This window comes from Paralichthys olivaceus, chromosome 4, assembly GCF_024713975.1.
Source record: "Paralichthys olivaceus isolate ysfri-2021 chromosome 4, ASM2471397v2, whole genome shotgun sequence".
In the NCBI taxonomy this organism is placed as follows: Eukaryota; Metazoa; Chordata; class Actinopteri; order Pleuronectiformes; family Paralichthyidae; genus Paralichthys; species Paralichthys olivaceus.
The window spans coordinates 15,583,581-15,606,729 of NC_091096.1; the positions used below are offsets into that span (position 1 = coordinate 15,583,581).

The 23,149-nt window shown below is 43.7% G+C and overlaps 1 protein-coding gene across 3 annotated transcripts in view; it reads right to left on the reverse strand.

Moving 5' to 3' along the window:
• rhobtb4 (Rho related BTB domain containing 4) overlaps positions 1-23,149 on the reverse strand; it is a 39,813-nt gene that overhangs the window by 6,661 nt on the left and 10,003 nt on the right. Inside the window, exons 1-7 of one of the 3 annotated variants that reach the window (XM_069523905.1) lie at positions 17,285-17,688; positions 11,138-11,339; positions 10,768-10,871; positions 6,737-6,922; positions 5,774-6,593; positions 5,408-5,627; positions 4,254-4,372 (exon numbers count right to left, since the gene is read on the reverse strand). In XM_069523905.1, coding sequence (XP_069380006.1) covers positions 4,254-4,372; positions 5,408-5,627; positions 5,774-6,593; positions 6,737-6,922; positions 10,768-10,871; positions 11,138-11,339; positions 17,285-17,313 — 1,680 coding nt within the window. In that variant the 5' untranslated portion in view covers positions 17,314-17,688. Of the gene's footprint in view, positions 1-4,253; positions 4,373-5,407; positions 5,628-5,773; positions 6,594-6,736; positions 6,923-10,767; positions 10,872-11,137; positions 11,340-17,284; positions 17,689-23,149 lie in introns of those variants that run through there. The other 2 variants (XM_069523906.1, XM_020093920.2) reach the window with 2 other exon arrangements.

Here is a 23,149-nt window from a genome sequence, read left to right on the forward strand (position 1 = left end):
ATCAAGAGTAATTGCTGTAAATGAGTGGGGCCAAATGAAAACAGTGATATCAAAGAAAGCAGGCCCGAGGGTATCTGGAGGTAAAGGGCAGAGGACATCCTGTTCTCGCCACATTCACTTTGATGTAGGTTCAGATGAAAGCTCTGTGTGGGGGCTGGTGATGTGAGCAACATGGCTAAAGCTAAACATCCCAAAGCACAAACAGGCAACACTGAGCAGAGAGAGGTGCAAGCTCGGCCTTATCGTGCAACAAAACTACATCCAGATTCAGACCCTTTCCACTCAGACAGGTTATATCAATACTCTCCGAAGATATAGACAGTGCTGGATATCAGTCACATTTTACAGATGCACTCTCCTGGTTTTTAGTGATCATTAGTGGTGATTGAACTGTTCCAGACATGCACATTTAACGTGTTTAGCATTGGAGTAAAACAACATGTGAAACATGTAATTGAGGACTATTACATTTTATTGTCACCTGCAAGTGCATAGAAATGAGCAGGACCTTTTATTCTGCCTAATTACTGTAAGTCAGACCAGCAGCAATTCATCAACAGCTAATACAGTTTAAGCCCAGGAAGGGCGGAAGAAAGCTAAATGATGATGAGGGGATGAATTGACCCCTCAGGAGCTCTCTGTGTGTAGCCACTCTTCAGCCAATTAGGAGAATGTCATCGTGGTGTGACCTCTCATTATGACGAAAGAAAATCACAACGCCGAGAACATATGTGGTCTGCGGAGCTTAAAGGCCCCGGCTGGGGCCAGGAAGCATTATTGAGTGGTCACATTCACAGTGAGAAACAACATGAGTTTATTACTCTATATACAGTCTATGGATTATTGTCTTTCGCTCCCCCTAATGGTCAATTATGAGTTGAACATAAATTTAGTTTATTTGAATGGATATGAAGCTTGGGCTCAGAGTGAAGAAAATTAAGATGAAATGTAATAGAAGAAGACAAACTGGGTGAGATAAAGAAAAGGAGAAGAAAGTAAAAGAAAGGAAAGGTAAGGTAAAGAAAGGAGAGGAAAGGAAAGGAAAGGAAAGGAAAGGGAAGGTAAGGAAAGAAAAGGAAAAGACAGGTAAGGTAAAATAAGGAAAGGAAAGATAAGGTCATAAAGACTCAAAAGGTGTTTAGTTTGTCCAGTCTGGACTAATGTAAAAAACATGGCGGCCTCCATAGAGAGGACCCCTCGATGTAAATATATATAAGTATTTAAATATAATGCGCCTTTTCTGGGGTAAAGAAAACTACAATTCATAGAATTTAGATGAAACGAACTAGTGAAAACATTATGAGGATTATTCTACATTAGATTTCTGCCAATAGTTCCCTTTCACCTAAATCTTACACACTGGATCTTTACGTTAAAATTGAATGTGCATCTTGTAAAATAGCCACAACCACAGATAAGGAACAAAGTTTAGGAGAAGGAGTAAGAAAATACAGGTCAATCTTTCCGCACAGGGGAAAGAAAATCTTCTACTGATAACCACTTCCTGTTGACTTTCCTGTTTCCGTCACCTCTTTTCTCACGAGTAAGAGGGGATCTTAGCACGCTCTCATGTTTGACAATACGCCGCTGTGATGCACGCTCACGTTGTGAATACAAAACCACAAGATTACACTTAGAACATAATCCAAGGGTGTACCATGACACATGCAGTGGTCAGTTTTTAAATGCTTTGGACTCAGGTTTTCTCATCACTTCACTAAAGCTAAAACCTACTTAACTAGGTTTGTGTGCAAATAGTGAATAATACTACAAATTGTAATGATCATAATAAATTTTGTTCTGCACACAGATTAACCATGTTGTCACAGAACAGCATGAACAGTGAAATCTGGAGCCTAAAAATATTGAAGAGGAAGTGTGACTTGAGCATGAAAATAGAACGGCGCTGACGGATCACATGCTACCCTCACTCTCTCCAACAGAGTTTTAGGTTCTTTGAATTTTCATGTATGTAGTGGATTTATATGACGCTCTTCCTTCACAGAAAGCAGCTGTAATATTAAAACATGATGAAGTTTTTGTGTTGATTTCCACAACCCATTAACAATGTTGTTTTTCATTTAGATTTCCGCTGAGTTTGAATATATAAATGAATATTCCCATGTTTAAAATCTGAGTGATCGAGAGCTGCAGAAGTTGATAGTCTCTGAAACATTTATATGTGCAATGTATTTGATTTAGAAAAGGACAGAGTGGGGACTTCAGTTGCAACCATAGACTATATATAAAGATGAACAAAGGGTCTCTAATTCCTCCTTCTATCCAGAAATGAAGTTAAAATATCGCGGATACGAGCACGGCCATCTTGGAGCCAGAGTCTGCGCAGTATCGATTATCAACCATGATGTTTAAAACTCTGCTTCTGATGAAGTACAAGTGTACTGGTTAGCATTTCTGCTCAGTTCGAGATCGGTGCTTCTTATTTCTTTTTCTGAAATTACAGTCTGCACACAAGTAACACTTAGCAACCATCGTTTCCTGTCAAATGAGGAAGGAAGCAACTTTTATAGCCAGTGGAAGAAGTAACTGCAGCTTCCCGTTGATATGTAAAATTCAATCCATTAATTTAGTATTGTTAAGCTTTTCAGCTGCTTAAAATGATGCTTCAATAATGTGCAAAGACAAATCCACTTACAGACACACAGCATGTAAACGCTGAGAGCTTCGCTGTCTTTGTGTCTTTGTCTCTTGTCTGGGCACCTGCCGTCTGTGCTGTGCCAGTTTCATGGACTGTGTAGAGTAACCATAGACACCGGCAGCTCACCAGCTCCAAACACTGAGCCCCCTCACTGATGCTGATGTCCTGTTTTTACCCCTGGCCACAATAGATGCAATGGCCTTTTCACACCCACTCACATGTTGTGTTCTGGAATAAAATCTAGGTTTATCCACATGGAAACACAGAAAACAGTCAGTTTCTTTCCAACTTCTAAATAAGTTTTCCTTATAACTTTACACTTGACCTCTAAAGGGAATATGCAACATTTTAATTCCTTGTCTTGCTCTCTCTACGTTATTTCTTCCTTACTTCTAATCCTTCTGCAGGGTTGGATCTATGTAACCTTACGCTGCTGACCTTGACAGTAACCATACTCCAGGAGATCTGGTTCTGCAACACAGTCCAGGGAGCATCGACGTAAAGTGACATGAACTTCCTCTCTGTGGTTAGGGCCGGGTCCGGTGCACTGGCCCTAACAACCGGAGGAGTACTGGGTGGAGAAATCTGAAGTAACCAGACCCGGCACATGAGGAGGGCTGACCTCAAAGGAGCTCCTCTTCTGGGCTCACTCGAGGTACTGAGACGGGTTAGTGCACAACCCCCCCCAATTTGCTGTAACCCAAACCCTCACACAAATGTTTGAATCTAAAGGATGTTTTCAAACTGCTGGCTTGTCTTTAATGTGATAATGTAATCTGTGAATTATTTTCAGTGGAAACAAGTGCTGCCTGAAAAGCTACATAGGGATGTTAACTACTGATTAAATAATTAGAGAGCCCCAGTGTCTCAATGGTGCAACAAACTAATAATTGGGGTCTGCATGGTTATAAAGACACAGCCTCAAATGATGAAGTTTCATGTCACCTAAACAGCATCTGGAGGTTGTGTGTGTACATGCATGTGTGTGAGAAAGAGAGACCAGCATTTGTAGGTGAATGAAACAAGAGTCTGTAGGTCAATCTGATAACAGGCCACGAGGATCCTGAGCTGTGACTCTTCACAGTTTCTATACACTGTCCTGAATATAATAAACCTTATCCAATCTGATTGATCTTTACCTTATTTATCTATTGATTATTTGATCAGATGTCAGTGCTGTTGTTGACACATGCTCAACGCAGGTGAGTGATTGGATTTCCCCTCAACGCTGACCTGAGTTTACTGTTATAGATGTCCTAATATCGATCACAGAGAGGACAGCTCTAATTTCGAGTTTTTTATGAAGAAAGAAGCGTCAATCATGTGTGATGTGGTGATCAGTGTTGATATTGTTGCGGTGGCTCCACTCAAATCTACGTATGGACACTCAAAGCGCTAAAATATGTCAGCTGAGTTCGCCGTCCCTCATATGTGGTTTGATTGATCACATCTCAAGAAGCATTCAGGACCCATGTGGGTTCCTGTCCTTATCGCTGACCACTTGAGATCAGATCACTCAGGATGGAGGTTAACACCAGGTCTGAACGGGGTCTAAATTCCATCCTCAACCACTTTGGGGTATGTTTGAGCTCACCTCCTCGACGTAGCTTTCCATGAAAGAGCCACGGAACATGGCCGCCATCCAGTCACAGCTGGAGATGAGCAGGGGCTTGTGGGCCGGGAGGAAGCCATCGTCCAGGCGGAACACCACATCTAAAACCGGGGTGGGAAAAGAGCATTCATCTCGTGGAGTGCCACAGAAGCCCAAGCTACAGAGAGGGGGGAGAGACAGACAAGGCAGACGTCCAGACGCACACACAGGCAGACAGAAGGCCAGACAGAGACACACAAAGACATAGACACAGATAGACAGACAGAGAGATAAATTGACAGAAGGACAAAGAGTAAGGGAAAGAAAGCGGACGCAGGGTAGCAGGTCACAGATAAATCCTGTGTGAATGTTGGTTGTGTCAAACCAAAAAAGCAGCGATGTAGAGTAATAATGCTGCAAAGTGCTACATCTTAATGTGTTTTAATTCAGTCCTGGAGGAAAATATGGTATAACACAGATTATGTATATTATCAATAGTAGTCACTTAAAATTTAATTTTAAAAGATCCATATTGTTCTAACCATGGGGACAACAGAGAAAGTATAGAAAGAAGTGAAAACGAGACAGGCCTTGTTCAGAGACAGCAGACCGGTTGTCAATGCAATGATAACATGCATACACAACAGGTTAGGGGGACACACAACACAATACACACAAACACACACACACAAGACAACCAAGCAGACTGACAGTCATCGAGTCACTTGATGACTTTAAGGGATTTCCAAACAAGAGATTAACCACAACCCATGAAAAGTGGGAAACAAACAGTACAGGCAAATATACACAAAGTTTCCACAGACAGAAAGAGAATGGTGCTGAAAATCAGCAACTTCTTTTCTGTCTTTTTCTTTCACTTTTTCATCCTTAACTTGTCATAATACTCAACTACGCCATCTCTCTCTCCACACACCCCCCCCCCCCCACACACACACACACACACACACACACACACACACACACTTACAGATATGTACAGTTCTACAGACATAAACTATATAAAGATGGTCAACTCATGTCATCCATCTTCATATACAGTCTATGTTGCAAACACCTACTGCACATGGACAACATCTACAATGACACAAATGCAAGTGCAATTATTGAGGCACTGAGTGATTTGCACAGTGGTTTACCAGCAAAGGTCCCTTTATTGAGACTCTCCTTGATGCGGTTGGCTCTGCGGACGTGGAAGGCCTTGGTGATCTCCTGGTTCATGAAGCTCTCTCTGTTCAGAACATTGGCCACCATCATCCGCAGGTCAAACACCTCGAGCAGCTCCGCTATGGTGGCCACCTGCATCAGGTCCCCTCGGCCCTCGTCCAGACTGCCTGTGTACAGGTACTGAAGCACCGCCTGGAAGCAGATCAGGTCGAGAGGTCAAATGAGCAGCTAGTCAAAACCTGCAGGAATGAACATTTCATATCTACGACACACAACAGAATATTGCCCTATTGTATGAATATATTTTATAATATACTTGTTGCTCTGAAGTCCATCACCTTAAATGGCTCTTCTTGTATAAGAGCATCCATGGCTACCACAGTCACAAGTCGTGGTCGTCCAGTCATTGGATCATCGACGTGCTCCAGACACACGCTCAGGAACCCTCTCCCCCATCCTGAAAGTGCTCGGCCAGTGCCCAGACCTCCCAGGGAGTACTGGGCTCGGGATGGGAGCGCATTATCGCTCTGGGAAGTCCTCAAAGAGCCCTGCTGGAGCAGCTGGGGTCGATTCAGGCCCCGCACTCCTCCATCAACCCCGTCTTTATCAATGTCCAGGCTCTTAGTGCGCCCGGCTTGCTCCTTGGCTCCTCTCCTGCTCTGCTCATCCTCCTCCCCGCCCTCCAAGTTTTCCTTGCTCTCCTGCTCCTCCCCCCTCGGCATCACACACGATCCACCGAGATCCAGGGTGAAGAGGTCGTAAAACTTGGAGCAAGAAGTTGCCAGATAGACTTTATGTGCAAAGACGCGAGTGGCGCCAGCCTGCAGGAGGAAAAGGACATCGGTGCACAGTGGCTGGCAGAAAAGAGAATCTGGGCCCTCGCCGTCTGTGGGAGGGGGGTCTGGGATGCCCACGATTGGGCGTGGTGGGCGAGGAGGCAGGAAGGGCGCCTGGAGGAGGGGCCTCTGGACCTTTTTCAGGTGGGACTTCCAGAACTGCAGGTGTCGACGGGAGATCAGAGCGGCTCGGATGGCATTGTCGAAAACATCTTTCACCCCAAACTGGGCAACAATGCTGGTCTCGTAGTAGGGTATCCCAAGCTCCTTTGCAACTTCGTGGCCTCTTTCGGGAGGAAGAATATCTGTAGGTTTGATTGGTCTGCAAGTAAGGAAGAGATGACATTGTTAAAGATGACAGTTTTATGATTATCAATTCAAATACAGGCAAGGTGGAGGTAAAAAGTGTGATTATCTTCATCCACCATGTGGCAGATTCTGTGCAAATAAAATCTGGTGTCTCACTTGGCAAGGGGCCGTCGTGCACGGTTAACCGCTTCCAGGTCGGCGTAGCGCAGATCCAGCTGGCAGCCGACCAGGATGATGGGCGTCCGGGGACAGAAGTGCTTGATCTCCGGGAACCACATGGTGCGGACGTGGCGCAGGGAGTTGGGATTGGCCAGAGAGAAGCAAAGCACCACCACATCGGACCTACGGGAAACGAAGGAGAGTAAGAAGTCAAACATGAGAAGGGAAAATGTGTCATAGGAGAATTTATTGTTTTATTTATTTACATGTGATATTTGAGGGAGTGAAGGGGATACAGAGTTCTTGTGTGTTTATGTTTAAACATGAATGATGCGTATATGGAAGAAACTTAAGGCATTGTTAGATTCTGGATGGTGCCATTTAGAAATGTATGAGGTGGGACACAGAACGCATGGGGGTGTTCGGTGTGCAGCTATGTATGAGTCTGGGCCCTAGGCTGCTGATCTATGTTGCCCATCTCTCTGTCTCTTATGTAAATCTCCCTAAGCCCTCCAAGGCCACGCTGACCACAAAGAGGAGGCTAAGAATAGATCAGGACACACACACACACACACACACACACACACACACACACACACACACACACACACACACACACACACACACACACACACACACACACACACACACACAAATTAATTTCCTCAACCGATGTGTTTGAGCAAGCAGATGACGGCAAATGCCGCTGTCCCCTGGAGATGATATTTCAGTGGCATGTTGGTACATGTGTGTTTCGGGGTAATGTTTGATAGAGCTCTGTGTCAGTTACACAAATCATCTAGTGTGAGAACAATGCTGACAGAGCAAAAATCTCCAATCTCTAAGTTATGTACTTCTTAAAATATCACAACACACAGCTTTTGACCACAGTTACTTCCATGCAACATTAACCATCACTTATATCCAGCAAGTACTCTAATATATATTTATATATAAGATGTGAGACACTAAAAGGAATCTTGAACTTAAGAGCAGCATTAGACTTTAACGCTGCTCTTATTCCCTTCGTACAAAATACCTGTGCTACAGCAAACATGGCCATTAGCAGACAAAGCTGCACTGTAAAATATATATGTATATATGTATTTGTCTATAGTATTTAACCTTACTTTAAGTTTGACTTAAATTTGCACAAATCAAACAAATAGGCCAACAGAGTAAGTGAGCATTTTTATAGGGGGTGATGTAAAAAAACTTAAATGAGATAAAGTAAAAAGCACTTAGAAAATGTGGCTGAATTACTTACAGCACTACAACGGGTTTTGCTACAAAGGTTATTTTTTACAGTGTAGACATGGGCTGTGTGGTTGATCTTTACTTTCACTAATGTAATCTCTCAAAAGCTCAAATGCCCCAGGCCATAACACACACACACACACACACGCACACACACGCACACACACGAACACACACGAACACACACAAACACACACACACAGGAATTCCCATTAGCACTTTGTCAAAGGATCATTACCATGACTTAGTCTATTTGAGGTCATGTTATGTGTACGTGCCTTTGCTCTCGTGGTTAAACTTAAGCCTCGCTGCCATAAAGGCCGTTGCAGCTTTTTGTAGCAGAGCATTGTACTTGCCACCAATGTAGACACATTTTTTTCGAAGGCTTCCAGCAGCCAAAGGAAATGAAACGTGTCCAACCACTCTCTCAAAAGCACCTGTTTGTAAAGTTGTGTGGTAAAGATTAAAGTATTTGAACCTAAGGAATCACTGCTGCAGCTTTATGCTGCAGAGCTAAGAGGTGACACAAAGGAAGACGATAGAGAGGTGTGACAGTGTGATCGGTGAGAAGACAGCGGGGTGATGGATCTCAATAATATACAACCACCATGTAACAGTATGATTCAAAAGTGAAAGTTAACCGGTTTGAACAAGTAACATAAATAAATATTGGAAATTGTTAAACAAATATAGTGAATAGGAACTTTGCTTCAGGTTTGAAGGGAAGAATATACACGGATCTGCCATAATAAAACCTGTTACCTCTGTGATAAATAGTTCCACCACTGCGAGTGGTTGATTAGAGATTTGTGTGTGTGTTATGTAATAAATAACAAACACAGCAGTGATGACCTCAATAATCATCTGTCTGTCGTCTGTAATCTGCTGTCATAAATCATTGAATAGGTGTCATGCAGGAACCTATGTAATTCACACCCCTCATCAGTCATTAACTCTCTCACAACAGCACCATAAAAGTTGATCATGCACTAGAGGTGCAAGTGCAATATGAGACTGTTTTTCTACTCAAAGAGAAAAATTTGATTTAGTTTTCTAGTACATTTTAACTCCAGGTTGGCTCAGGTGAAGTTTGCCTTGTTGGGCAGAGATTGTTTTCTTATACTGGAAAGTTCCTTTCTTAAGAAAACATGTGACATTCTGGCTATTGTCTGACAATATGATGTTTTGAGTTTTGATATCAACAAAAGGGCTACAAAGTGAAGGAAGGTGCGGAGAAGGTGAAGGAGCAGCAAGGTGTCAAGGGCACAGAAGCGGGAAGAACAATTATGAGAGTCAAGCAACCGGGTAATGAGGGAAATGGGGGAGAGCGGAGGTCAGGTGAGGAGTCTGCTGTCAAGCTGGAGGAGAGGGACGGGCCTGCAAGAACAAGTGGATGAACGGAGTCTCAAGAGGAGGAGGTGGAATAGAATGAGAGGAGGTCGATGCCTGGACTTGCAGACGCCAGAGAGGCAGGCAGGCAGAAAACAGCTGAACTGGCACCGTGTCTCTATCAGCTGACTGCAGGCTGACAGAGCATACAGGACATGCACGCACACACGCTAAAAACACACACAAACAGACACTGAGAGAGTGAAAGAACACAAGCGAAACCACACTCAACCTACAAAAGCACAATCACACAATCTGTCACATAGAAACACTTGCAATGAGATGACGTGGTGACGTGTGCATCCACTCGCCATCGAGAAAACTCACACATTGCAGTTTTGTGTGTGTGAAGAGTAATAGAACATGACAAATTCGAGGATGAAAGATTTGAGTACAATGGAAAATGGAAATGTTAAACTAAAACAGAAAAATGTGACTGCATTTACATAATTATATCGATAAATAATCAAATCTCTGTTTACAGTCCTTCTTCAATGATGTAATGTATCATTACATTCCTGTGCTACTGTCACATGACCATGTTTGGTCACTGTCGTTGAATAGGCATTTCCTGATTTTGCTCTGTAAGTGCTTTTGCACTCATGCCAATAAATCAGCTTTGATAGAGGGATGGGGATGTAAGAGGATAGAGCGATGATCCAATCATGTCGGTGGAGGAAGTGTGTAACAGCCTGAGGGCAGAGGTCGACTAAAAAGCGTGGCAGCTGCACCGCATGAAAAAAAGAAATCTGGGTTGGTAAATGTTATGTGGGTGTGTTTATGTGGGTGTGATGGATTAGTTACATTCTCATTGTAAATTAAGCTGCTGTCAGACATGCACTGAACTCCGGACATCTTCCTAAAATTTTTCTAGAGGTGCTCTGTGTGAAATCGCAAATGACTGAGTCAGTTGCTACGGATATTTTACAGAACGTTTCCTGCCAGCACCCTGCTAAAAATGTCTGAGTGAGCCTGTGTGAGAATACAGCTGGAAGAGACACGCAGAAGAAGCAGAGATGATTTGAGTGTTTTAAGCAATAAGGACCAGCACCAGTGTTGATGTGCTGTAAGGAAAAATGCAGCGGAATTTATATGTTATATCCTTGATATGCAAAAGGAAAATGTCCAGACCCAGTTTTCCAGGACCAAAATGGCTTTAGATTCTTTTGAATTGGACGACAAAATCTTTTGTCAGCCCAAGGAAGTTGTGTCAGTGCTTTGCAAGTTAAACAGCCAACTGGCCAAATGTGTGTTGCAAGGTAGTTAAACAAGCGGCCGACCAGCAACTGTGTTACCGCTGGCTGCTGGACAGTCTCAGTGTGTGTGTGTGTGTGTGTGTGTGTGTGTGTGTGTGTGTGTGTGTGTGTGCATATGCTGCTCACCTGCCATAGGCAAATCGTCTGTCTTTGTGATGATCCCCGAATGTGTCCCACAGCCTCAGGGACACACTGACCTCATCCACTATATCACGAGATCTCTCCAACACCTGCAACACACACACACACACACACACACACACACACACACACACACACACACACACACACACACACACACACACACACACACACACACATCATCAAGTCAAAAGCCCCATCTTTCAGTATGGTGGAATTGAAGGACAATGCAAAGTGGTGATTTTACCAATGTCACAAATGCACAACAAACTAAATTAGCCTCAGTACCATTACTAAAAGTGTACCCAAGTTTGTCTATATGTGGCTCTGTTTGCTTGCGTGTGCATGTGCCCACCTCCTGGCATACACGGTACTGGTCGATGGCCCAGACGGTTGGCACGTGGGTGGCAAGCAGCTGATACTGTGTGAGGGTGGCATTGCAGGCGCGAGCACAGATTAGCCTGGTCTTGCCTACTGCGTTATCCCCGACCACCACACATTTAATGGTTTCCACATTGGGGCGCTCATAATCTGTGTCTATATCCATGGAGAGGGCCCTGGAGAATTGAGGAGACAGAGAAAGAAAGAAAAGAGGTTAATGCAATATGCATGGAAAATTCAAATCACATCAATTAAGTTACAGCAACAGCAAAAGCGACAAGCATCAGGCACAGTAGGTTTTTAACTGTTACCCCGTCCAGGTTAGGGAAGCTTTGTTAAATCTCTAAGCTTTAGCTGTAGCCATAATGACCAGTGTTCAGGGGCTTCTGCCAAACTCCTCAATAGAACACATGGCTCGCAGGCTGAGGAAGAGAGGGACTGCAGCGCTATTTCTGTAACAGCACACACACAGAGTGAGAGAGACAAAGAGAGACTCCCCTTGAGCTCACTGTCAAATCTGTTCCCCTTTTTGATGCAATGATAGCATCTTAGCTTGAGAGAAAACAGATATTAAAATCTATTCATTCATCCATTCATTAAACCTTCATTTGAACTTGGGGATATATTGAGACCTCATTTACAATATAGTCAAGAACAGAAAATAAACAAAACATGGCAAGAAAATAAAAAGAAGAAACTTAAATTGCCCTCAGGATTCCGTGTTGTTCCGTGGTGCAGCTGCATGATGAAAACGTGGATTTATCGAGCTCAGTAAAAACAGGTTGCACCTCCAGTGTAATCCAGTCATTAGATATTCCTGATATCATGAAGCCATTTGTATTAAACTTTTTAGGTCAAGTGCACTGGGGGTTAAATATATTTATTGTAGATTTGCACGGTTGCATGTTTGATGACCTTCAGACTGAACCCCCAGCACAGGATGGAGGTGGTTATGCACACAGCTCAACTGACTTCCTCTTGTAAAACCACACATCAATGTGAAGAGATTATCAGAATCCCTTTTCATAAACTGCTTACAAACATTTCTGACATGTCAAAACACATGTTGCAACCCTTTTTTTTTTTTTTACAACATTACGATTCTGCTCTATTGCATAACCTGCCCACACACTAACAGTTAGACCTGTACTCAGTTAATCAGTCCATCTGTCCTTGCTCAAAGAGCCACCCCTAGGTCCCATAAATAGAGCTTCTGAAACATTCATAAAGGCCCTTCGCTTGTTATTCCATTGACGTGGATGCTGCTGCAGCGCTCCTGTCCGCCGCTGACAGACGCACAACAGCGGCTAAAAATGGCATCTATTCACCGGACACATGAGCCATGTGTGTGCACCCTGCGATCCTGTTCTTAACTCTACTGCTGCAGCACAGAAGCTTCCAGAGACTTGATTGATTCTTCATTTCAGCAACAACAAAAAAACACCTAAATGTTTCCTGGTTTCCTGTCAAAGAACTGCGTCAGCCAGGAAGCGCAGCTCAGGGATCCTACCTGAGTTCAGCCTGTCAAAGAGGTTTCTTATATGAATGGTCCATATGGAACAGTTAGAGCCTTTCAGGGTTATAAATACTCTTTTTTTTTGCTCTTGCTTCCTGTCTGGCTGCAACACCTTGAGAGACACGTACTACAGATAGAGAGGAGATAGAAGAAGCAATAAAACGCAGCCTCAACCGATTTGCCTGATGGCCGTGGCAGCTACCAAAGCAGAGGCCCTCTTAAGAAAAGAGGAAAGAAGGGCCAAGGTTGAAACCTGCATGACGCAGGTGCGATATGTGGGAAAGGACATGTGAAACTGACATAAGCAATGAGAGGACATGTAGTATTTTTTAACTCCCAGCGTTTCCAATGCAACAACAGATAAGCAAAAGGGATTGCATGAGGGACAAGTCAGAGAGGGGATTATTAGTCTTAGAGAAAAAGAGGGCGACTGTCAGCCCAGCATTAGAATCAGTCAGTCATGCCATGGGGATCAAAAGGGCACGACCAACAATAACCAAAGCTGCTCTGAGGTACAGGTATTCCTGCTGACGCTCCTCTCCACCGTCAAATGTGTGGTTTTCCAAGACGAAGACAGAGGAAAGACCAGAGTGTAGTTTAAGAACCTGTGCAGCTGACTTATGGAACTGTGTGACGTGTGCATGTGGTAATAAGCTTAGGGCCAGGCTGTGAGGCATGGGGGGATGCAAGCAGTGATGTAATCATGAGTCGGCCTTGGCCGTGGTGGTGGCACGGACAGTTTCTCAGGGGGATCAAGAATAACCAGCCCCCCAGAAATCATCCTCCATCTCAGGCTCCAAGTGCAGATTCTGTTCATGGGTCGGTCAACACACATAACACAATTATGTGCTCGCACACCACTGCACTTCACAGATATGCACCTGCTCTCTGGATTATATTTATACTTCACAAGCTTTCACAAACTCGGGCGATTATTTTTAATTGCAAGACTGAGGGGGAGGAACAGAGGCCGGGGACCGTGAGAGCAGAGCAGAGTGGCTCAGACGAGCGGAAAGAGTAGCTGCAGAGCTCAGGTTTCATTTTTAGCCCACAACCTACAGTGAACTGTACTCAGACGTCTAGACTTCATCTGCTGGCCAGTGTCATCTTCCCAACAAAGCAGCAAGGACAAAGAAGCGTTGGAATGTACCAATCAAAATGTGCACGTATTCCTGACTATAGTGACATATTGATGTCTACAGAGAAGACCATGGTGATTTGAACACTGTGACAGGAACTCAAACGCCCACTAAACACACAAACAGCGACCTTCTGCTTTAGCCTGGAAAGTCATGGGCTGAGTCAGCGTGTGCTCGTTGCAGGAGGAGAAGCCAGACAAAGACACTCATGCATAATTTGAACAGTGCGTGTGTCTCGCTGTGCCTTTGCTTCAAGGCCAGAGGGGGTTTCATCAGGAGATGGCTTCAAGCTTTTTCTCCCACTGCTCAGATCGTGGCACCTGGCACCGCTCTTTGCTACCTTTTCAAATCCTTCCATTTGTCCCTCCGTCTGTCAGATTTGTTTCTGGCTGTGCCCACTCACCCACGCCTTTTGACCCACTGACAAACTCCCTCACTCTTTCTCCCCCATTCTGTATTTATTCTCCAAATCATAGTTATTGCCTTGCTCTTCTTTGTCTTCTCCCAGTGTTCCTCCTGCATTCAATATCATGCAGCCTCCTCCCGCCCTGTCATCCATCCATCCATCTATGACCTTTCACTTTTCTCAATGGCAATCAAGGTGCAGAATTCAGAAGACACCCCTCCCACACCCAGTTTCCTCCCCCCCACTGTCTCTTTTACGTAATACCCTCAGCGATCCATTGGCAGCATCCCAAAAACCCTCCATAGCCCTCATCCACCTCTTTTTATTTTTTTGCCCTCTTCATTAGCGCTAGAGTTCAACCTAATGTCACAATGAAGCCGCCTGCCTCTCAGCTCCCGCCACCCCGCCCTGCAAAAATAAATAAAATGACCCCAATAACCACCCACGTGGACCATGTTACATGGGCCAACACTTGCACACTCACGCATGGCTACAGGGTTTACACTCACCGGCTTGGCTGCATGTGTCTATGTGTAAATGTTTGAAGAGAACTGTGGGTGTGTGTGCGATCATGTATGCAGCAATTATTTTGTCAAAGTGTGTTTTTGAGACATTGACTGCCACAGGCGCAGCTGGCACAGACTGGTTACATAACCTGGTCTGTAGCCTCTGCTTGGCTCCCTGGGTGGCTGACAGTAGCGCACACTGACGCTGACATGCATACACACACATGCACGCCTGCACGTACTTGCCTCACCCACTGCAGATGGTACTGGTGTTAATGCGCGGCCCATGGCAGACGGTGATATGAACACGTCTATCTCAATCAAATGAGTTGGGTCTTTGCGAGCGGTGTGTCAGCTGGCTTGAGAATACGCTCCTCTCCTGCTCTCCTCTGCTGCAGTAATGCTTTGTAAACACAGACAGGCTCATATTGATGCCCTCATTTCCTTTATCCCTCCCCATCTTCCTCCTCCTTCTCCTGTGTCCACATTTTCCACCTGCTATTTCTCTCATGCCATCTGAACTCAATCCTCTCGGCCTCATGCCCATGTACTTTTCACTATCCCCTCCAGCACAGAATATTTTGCTTTAAAATAGCTCCCCTGTCTGTCATTTACTTTCCTTCCATTTCTCATCCATTCTCACTATTTTCCTTTCCAGACTATTCTTTAAATCCCTTTGCTATTTGTCATTGACCATTACAACACTTTGTGATTACATTGTTTTGACAGTGAACATCTTAACTCACAGAGAACAGTATTCTTGTTCAATTTTTACCTTCATATACAAAACACTGAGTTTACGTAAAGAGTTCACACAGCTTCATATTAGCACAGATCCTTTTAAATATCATTGCATCATTGAATATTGATTTGATGAAAAAAATTCCCACGAGATTGTTTAAAATTTGAAGTTTTCTGTTTTTTCTCTGAAATGTATTCAAGACAATTGTGAATAGTGAGGTCTGAGTGATCAGATGTCAGGATGCATACAGGACACATTTGGGGACACCAGGTCAGAACTGGGCCTGTGACACTGAGCCAAAGGATTCACAGGTGATTTGATTTAGTCTGGAGGATGATATTCGAGGCCACACATCTCCTTTGTGAATGCTAACAGATAATTTAAACACAAGGTAATATACAGTCCATATTGTAACATAAGGCTCAAGAAGACACGAACATGCACCCCAGTCTACAGCCTGGTGCAGGGGTCAGAACAATCAAGCCAGATGCCCAATGCTCCATGTGAGTCAGTGCTGCACCGTGTTATCTCAAAGCTGTTGACACAGTCAGAGTGTTGGGCAAGGCTCCTATAAACAGGACAATAAGTACCTCTGTTCTGGATCCACCTGAAGGTGTATGTAATGACAGCACTGATTCATTAACAGTGGTGAAGGTCTAAACCAAACACTTAAGCTCTACTGGTCAAAGAGGCATTTAGACGATGATGTAGACAACTAAATACTTAGAAATCTTAAAATAATCAATACCATTTAGAACAGTTGGTATTTCCACAAAGAGAATGACTCACAAACACATTGTTGCCATTAATAGACATTGTTTCAGTAGAAATGTGTACTGGCACAAAGCACTAAGATTGCACAATAAGGAAGAAGAGGAGTGCCAAATTGTTTACACAACTACATCCTGCAGATATGACAAATTGCTGAGGGCGGCAAATGAAAATATAATCCAAAAAATATCTCTTCAGCTAAAATATTCTGTCTTTACTCGTTCGCAGCTGAAGGCTTCTGCATAAAACCTTGCAGCTACACACACATAAACACAATCCTCATGACGTCATAGCCAAAGGATGAGCACTGCTGTGTGTGTGTGTGTGTGTGTGTGTGTGTGTGTGTGTGTGTGTGTGTGTGTGTGTGTGTGTGTGTGTGTGTGTGGCCCGAGATCGTGCACGTTCTATTGTCACAGTTCTAATGCGCGTGCCGTTCCACTAAATACTCTGCTGCAGCATCACTACGCTCATCAATGAACAGCACCTCGTGCGCTCTCCCTCCCTGCAGTCATTCATAACCACCTGGCTCCATTCACAGATTTATTTTAGGAGGAACCGATTCAACAAACCAGCGACTCTTTTGTGAACCGTCAGTAAAAGGCAGGATCCATTCAGCACCGTGGTGGAGTAAGAAGTGTGTCACATATCGCTGTAGTGGCATAAAGGTGGAACATCAGCCCACATCCCAAATGATAAAGTCTTGCGTAATGTGCCATCCATCCATCCATCCACCCATCCGCTGCAACAGTGTATTCAAACAAACACCTGTCTGTCTGTGCGGCACGTGTGGGTTTCAACAGCAGCAACAGCGACCTTACACTGTAGAAAATAACCATTTAATGCACGTGGCATGTGAATGAGAGCCTCGGGGACTATTACGCGCGTAAGAGGAGATTAAAAAGCCATTAGGAACAATAAGGTCACCGTGATATGACGATGATGTCAGGATCTGTGGAGTAAAAGGACATGTGGTTTGGAAACAGTGGCTTTTGTGCACGGCTGAGTGGGAGCATGTGACTCCTGCAGGAGGCTGTTCCCTACCTTCCGACGGTTCCGGAGTTGACCCACATGCCACTCTGCTGGGCGGTGCAGCCGGTCACTCAAACCGGACAAAAGACGCACGGAGAATGGTGATGGTGGTGTTGAGGGGGAGGTAGTGGTCACTGCCTATGTGTGTGTGTATATGTGTGTGTGCAGTTCTTTGCCAGCTAAAAACATACACAACCGTCGCACACAGGACCTCTGCCCCTGTCACATCCTCCTCCTCTGCTCCCTCCACTCGCCGTTTTCCTCCTTCTGTTTTTCTGGCTCCTCGGGCCTCAGCTCGTCTCTCCTGGCTGCTGCAGACCTGCTGTGAAGCTGCGATGACGTGAAACCAGCGTCTTCTCCGAATGAGACCGGGACATAACTGGAGCCACAGCTCTGCTCTGTGCTCTGAGACACCTCCTCTTGTGTTGTTGTTTCTCCCAGCTGATTTCACCAGAGCCACGCCCCCACGGCTGCAACGTCACGACACTCACCCAACTCCCTCTGTGCCGCATTCAGGTGCTTTCAGGAAAGATTACACTTACATAGCCCCTTGCCTCTATTTCCACTATAATATCTCCCCCAGCTGCATTTTTTGGGCTTGGGAACATTAAATTAATACATAATAATATAATAAATCAAAATTGCGTAATATCCAATTATAAGGCCACTTCTCCGAGTTAATATATCAAAACAATACATACAACATCATGCATGCATTTTTTCTTAAATGTTTCACTTTTGGCCTCTACATTTAATATCAGCCATCAAATAATGTATATCAAACTCAATTATCACACACTTAAAGCTGTTCAACACCCCAGACAGGTGTTATTTAAGAGAGATCTCGCTGTGCAGCTGAAAAGGAGCATTTCAGGTCTCATCAGTTCTTAAGACGCAACAGCCAATCAAATCCAGCCAAGACGATAGTAGCCCCGCCCCCGTCCCTGAGCCCCTGCCATCCTGTTAACTCAACACATCCCGCAAAGCATGCTGCCTTTTGTTGTTGTATAGACAACACCACTGCACTGTCTGTCCCAATACACAAGGAGTGTGATACACCCTTAATAATGATAACAATTATTTATCAAAAATGAATAACATTCATGAATTAAATGTGCAAAATTATAAACATATATAAATAAAAAGTCTAATTTAAGCTCAGTTTCCCCTTTTTCATACAGTCCATTCTCTATCAAAACAAAAAAAAAATTAACATGCATATTGCAACACTTGGGCAATGGAGAGGATTTTTTTTCGATGGTTATTCTGGGTGTTCATGCATAGCAACTGGCCATCACATAGCAACACTTGTGTGTTACTACAAAAGGCAACACAGAAGCCAAGTGAAAGAGAAGAAAGACATATCATGGATATCTGTTGAAAATAACCCAGCCTTTTTTACGATCTCAGTGCCTGGGAAGTAATTTCTGGAATGTTAAGCTGCAGAAGAGAAAAAACGTGCAGCCATGTTCTGCCAAGAGGCCAAAGGATAAAAAAGAATATACCAGCAAATCTTTGGTAATTTGATGAAAAGATGAAGACTTAAAGAGACAGACATGCTTTTAAGACAGGAACCTTGTTCTGAGTGCACCTGCCTTTCATTACAGTCATGTCTGCAATTTGAGATAAGAAGGGAATTTGTGTTAGATTACATTTTAGTGTTTCACTCGGGTCAACTTAGTTGTATTTGATCATGTGGGATAGTCTGGTCTACCAACTTTCTCTCAGGACTGTGGAAGACTGAAGACAGACATCTACTGGTAGAACATGGTACTGATCTCTCTGGAACAAAGGAGGTGCAAGCTCTCACTGCTACATCATGTTACTGCACCAAGAGCGAGCATGTTTGTGGTAGATCCTAGTGTAGATCAGTGGATCAGCAGCAAACACACACATATCTCCAACCTTGTCCCTGCAGACTCACGATGAAAACAATATTCACAAGCAAGGAGGCAATTCCAACACTGCCAAATAAATGAACAGGAGTTTACTGTGCAACTAGTGATGATTTTACATCTTGTCTCGTGTTGTCCATGAGAAAACACTGCCCCCCTGACCTGGCTGGCATGGCCAGAATGAAACAGCGTGAAAGATGGTGTTGGAATGGCGCTGGAGAAAGAAGGGGTTCAACAGTACTGGCACTAAGGGGGGTTTAGAGAAGTGGAGAGGTCGGGCTTTTTTGTTGGAGAGGTGCACTTGGAAGAGAACTCTGAAGAAGCTCAGGCTCTGAGGAAAAATGTCTGGCCTTTTCAGCTACAGTAGAACAAAAAAAAGACTGTGGGGTTTTTGTTTACAAGCTTTATCGCTCCTTTTATTAACTGTGTGGGAAGTTTACTCCCATAGCTTTTACACGAAAGGTGGGAGAATGAGCTGAGAGCGTTCTTTGGCATGCCTGCTTCTATAAGGAGAATCCAGCTGGGTGGACAAACACAAGGTTTAGTCTGCTGCGTATTCAGTGCTCATTTGTAGTGAGCAATATTTCCTTCAAGTTCAGTCAATCAAAATTTCTGTCCAGTATGGCTCAAATATTCATTTATTGATTGGATTTAGTTGCAGGTGTAACCATTGGAGTCTTGTGATGTGTTGTGATTTGTTTGATGGAAACCAGGAATGTCTTTGGAGGCAACATCCGTTTATTCTGACAAAATGAGTCAAAAACAAATGCTCTACTCAATTTGTAAATATGTGTAGCCTCCGCACAAATGAAGCATCAGAAGTTGGTTAGCATATGATACTATAACCTTCAACTAACGAGTCATCTTCAAAACACACAGAAAAGCAAACATACAACCTGACCGACCGAAATGTCACATATACCTCTCCCATGGAGCGCAACAATAGAAAGGGCACAAGCTGTGTCCCAATTCAGGGGCTGCATCCTTCAGAGGCATGTGGTCTACTCGGCCTATGATGATGCTTTGTAGACCGCAAAGGTTAATCGGAAATGAGACATACTGGTCTACAGAGGCTTAATCAAAATGTCCCATCCTTATAACTGTTACCTAGCAACAGAGCTGAAGTTGGACACGACAAGAAAGTTTCAATGCCCCTCGTTTTCATCAACATGTGGACCATTAGCTGTTCGGTTAAACTGAAGTGTTAAACTCAAGCATAAGAAGTCTTGTCACTTGCCAGCAATGAATCCTGGGATCGACCTGTTAGGGCCTCCGTCTCTCGTGGATGGACTGATGCATTAATCCACATCCTGGGACAGCCTGATCGCACCACTGTTCAAATGTAGAAGGACACAGCCTTTGAGGTGAGACCTAGACATACCCTTACTATTGGGGTTCCCCCAGAAGTGGACGTCTGGGTTCAGAACAATATCACGGTCCACATTATCAAGCAGGCCAATAGATGCAGGGCAATAATCTGTACACGAAGATTTAGTTTGTTTATAACAATAAAATAAAACACAATTAATAAAAATGAACAATGGATTATGTAACATTACACAGGTGTTACACAGGTAAGAACACATTTCAGAATACGTTAGAAGATTTTTCCTCGGATGCAAAAATCTTCATCTCATTTTTCATCACGCATTCAGCAAAGGATTCATTTTGCAATCAATAATCCATTTTGTAAATATGTAGCCTGTTCTTACAAAACAGCTGCAGTGGAGACTCCACTTGTTTACATTATGTTGCAAGTGAATTTGGCTTCACACGGATTGATTTCAAATGACATCACGAGTTTATTCAATATGAAGCAATGGATATCGAGTATCAGTTTTATGGCTGTGGAGCATTTTGGAATGAATCTCTTCCCCCCCTCATCTCGTCCCCTCCTGCCCGCTGACCCTGTTCTCACCCCCGCGGCTCACCCGAACATCCAGCAGGCCCACACACACCCCCTGCCCCTACACTGTACTGGAACTGTTCTAAAGCTGTCAAAACACCCAGCTTCTCACACTCCCCACGTCCACAGAGAGTACGCCTTACACACACACACACACACACACACATATGCAACACACACTCAGTGAAAAACAGTCTACATACAACACTGCACACTGACACAAGTAGGTCAGAGCTGCAGGGTCTTTCAAATAGACCTGCAGCACCATGGAACTGATAACAGTATCAGAGATTAAATTCTACCTTCAGACCTGACACACACACACACACACACACACAAACACACACACACACACACACACACACACACACACACACACACACACACACACACACACACACACACAGCATTATATATGTAGATCTAGCATAAGAGATCTTCAGCCTGTTTGTTGTCAGGATGACTTTGACACACATTTTAGTGCTTCAGGGTAGCAAGAAAAATTGCCACGATACAAAGGAAGTTTGTTTCACTCGGAGCAAAATTCAGAGGTCAAAGGTCAAGAATGAGAATGAAGGCTTAAGTGATATGAGCTTAAACTGACATTCCTAAACTGACGTGTTGTATTAAAAATGTGAAAATCAAACAAATGCCCAAAAATGCACATCCACTGAGTCTATTTTTCATTCCCTCTCTAATCTCTCTTTCCCTCCCTCCCTCTCTCTTTCTCTTTCAGAAACACACACACAAGCTTTTTGACATGGACAAGTGACAGAGATCCGTTGCCAGAACTGGCACCCTGGCATGAAACAGTGTGTGTTATGTGTTTTGTAATGTGGACCTATTTGGCACCGGGTGACGGGCATGTCAGCAGAGTGTGAGTTTAGGTGAAAAACATTCAACACCAGATAAGGCCTGGGAGAAAGTACAGCGAGAGGAAGACAGAGTACAGCAGGAGGAGATGCTGAGGTTATTGTTTACTCGGTCTTATCTACAGTCAGTCAAAACTCCACCAGCTGTTACTGCCTCATTTAATCCTAATGAACACATGACAGTCCATTGCTCCCAACAGAAAAAGAAAAATACTATAATGGTGCAGTGTCTTACTCAGAAGTTTAATGTACCGTTTCTTAAATGCTTGGGTGTTTGGGAAATCTTACGGTTTATATGTCTTGCAAATATTTATGCTGTTTTGAAAACTTTTGTATGTCCAAACTTATATTTTACAATTTCAAACAGAAACATGTCATTATATATACTGGACAGGTCACTAGTTTATTGCACGCCCACATTCACACTTATGGACTTATTTAGAGTCTCCAATGATCTTAGCTCCATCCTGCATGGCTTTGGTCCCACAGACCAAAGCCATGCACCTGGAGAAATCCCACACAGACATGGATAGAATATGCAAACTCCACACAGAAAGACCCCACCCGAACCAGGAACCTTGTTACTATGAGGCGACATTACTAACCACAGTGCTCATCTTATTTTTATTTAATAATTCAAATGTTGTATGCCTCTAATGAAAAAATTATATTTCCTAGTGTACAGCACCTTAAAAAAGAAATAAAATGGGAATATGACCTCAATCAAATCTGTTCTATTTATTTTCTATATAACACGGATTTACAAAATATGCATATTGTTGTATATATTCATGATGGTGCTTATTTATGTCAGTTTTTGTATAATCTTAAAACATCAGTCTGCTCAAACATGATCCTATTCATAAACTGCTGTCAGAAAATTAGCAAAAGTCATAAAGCTGAATCAGATATTGAGATTCATGAACTCATAAACGTTGTCTGGTATCTGCTGACATACTTGTCAGTAGCTGTTACTCCCTCATTGTCACAGCATGTGGGATGACATCAGTTTGTAAATCAGACTCCCCTGCTTCCGATAAGTGTTCACTGACTATAATACTGATGCATGTTCAGGTCAAGACTTTGCTGCGCGGGTGATGACAGACCATGATGGTGGAATATGTTGGGAATGTAAAGTGGCTGGATACACGTAGCAATAGCTAAACAACAAGGAAGGATGGAGGGAAGAAGGGGGGGGAGGGGA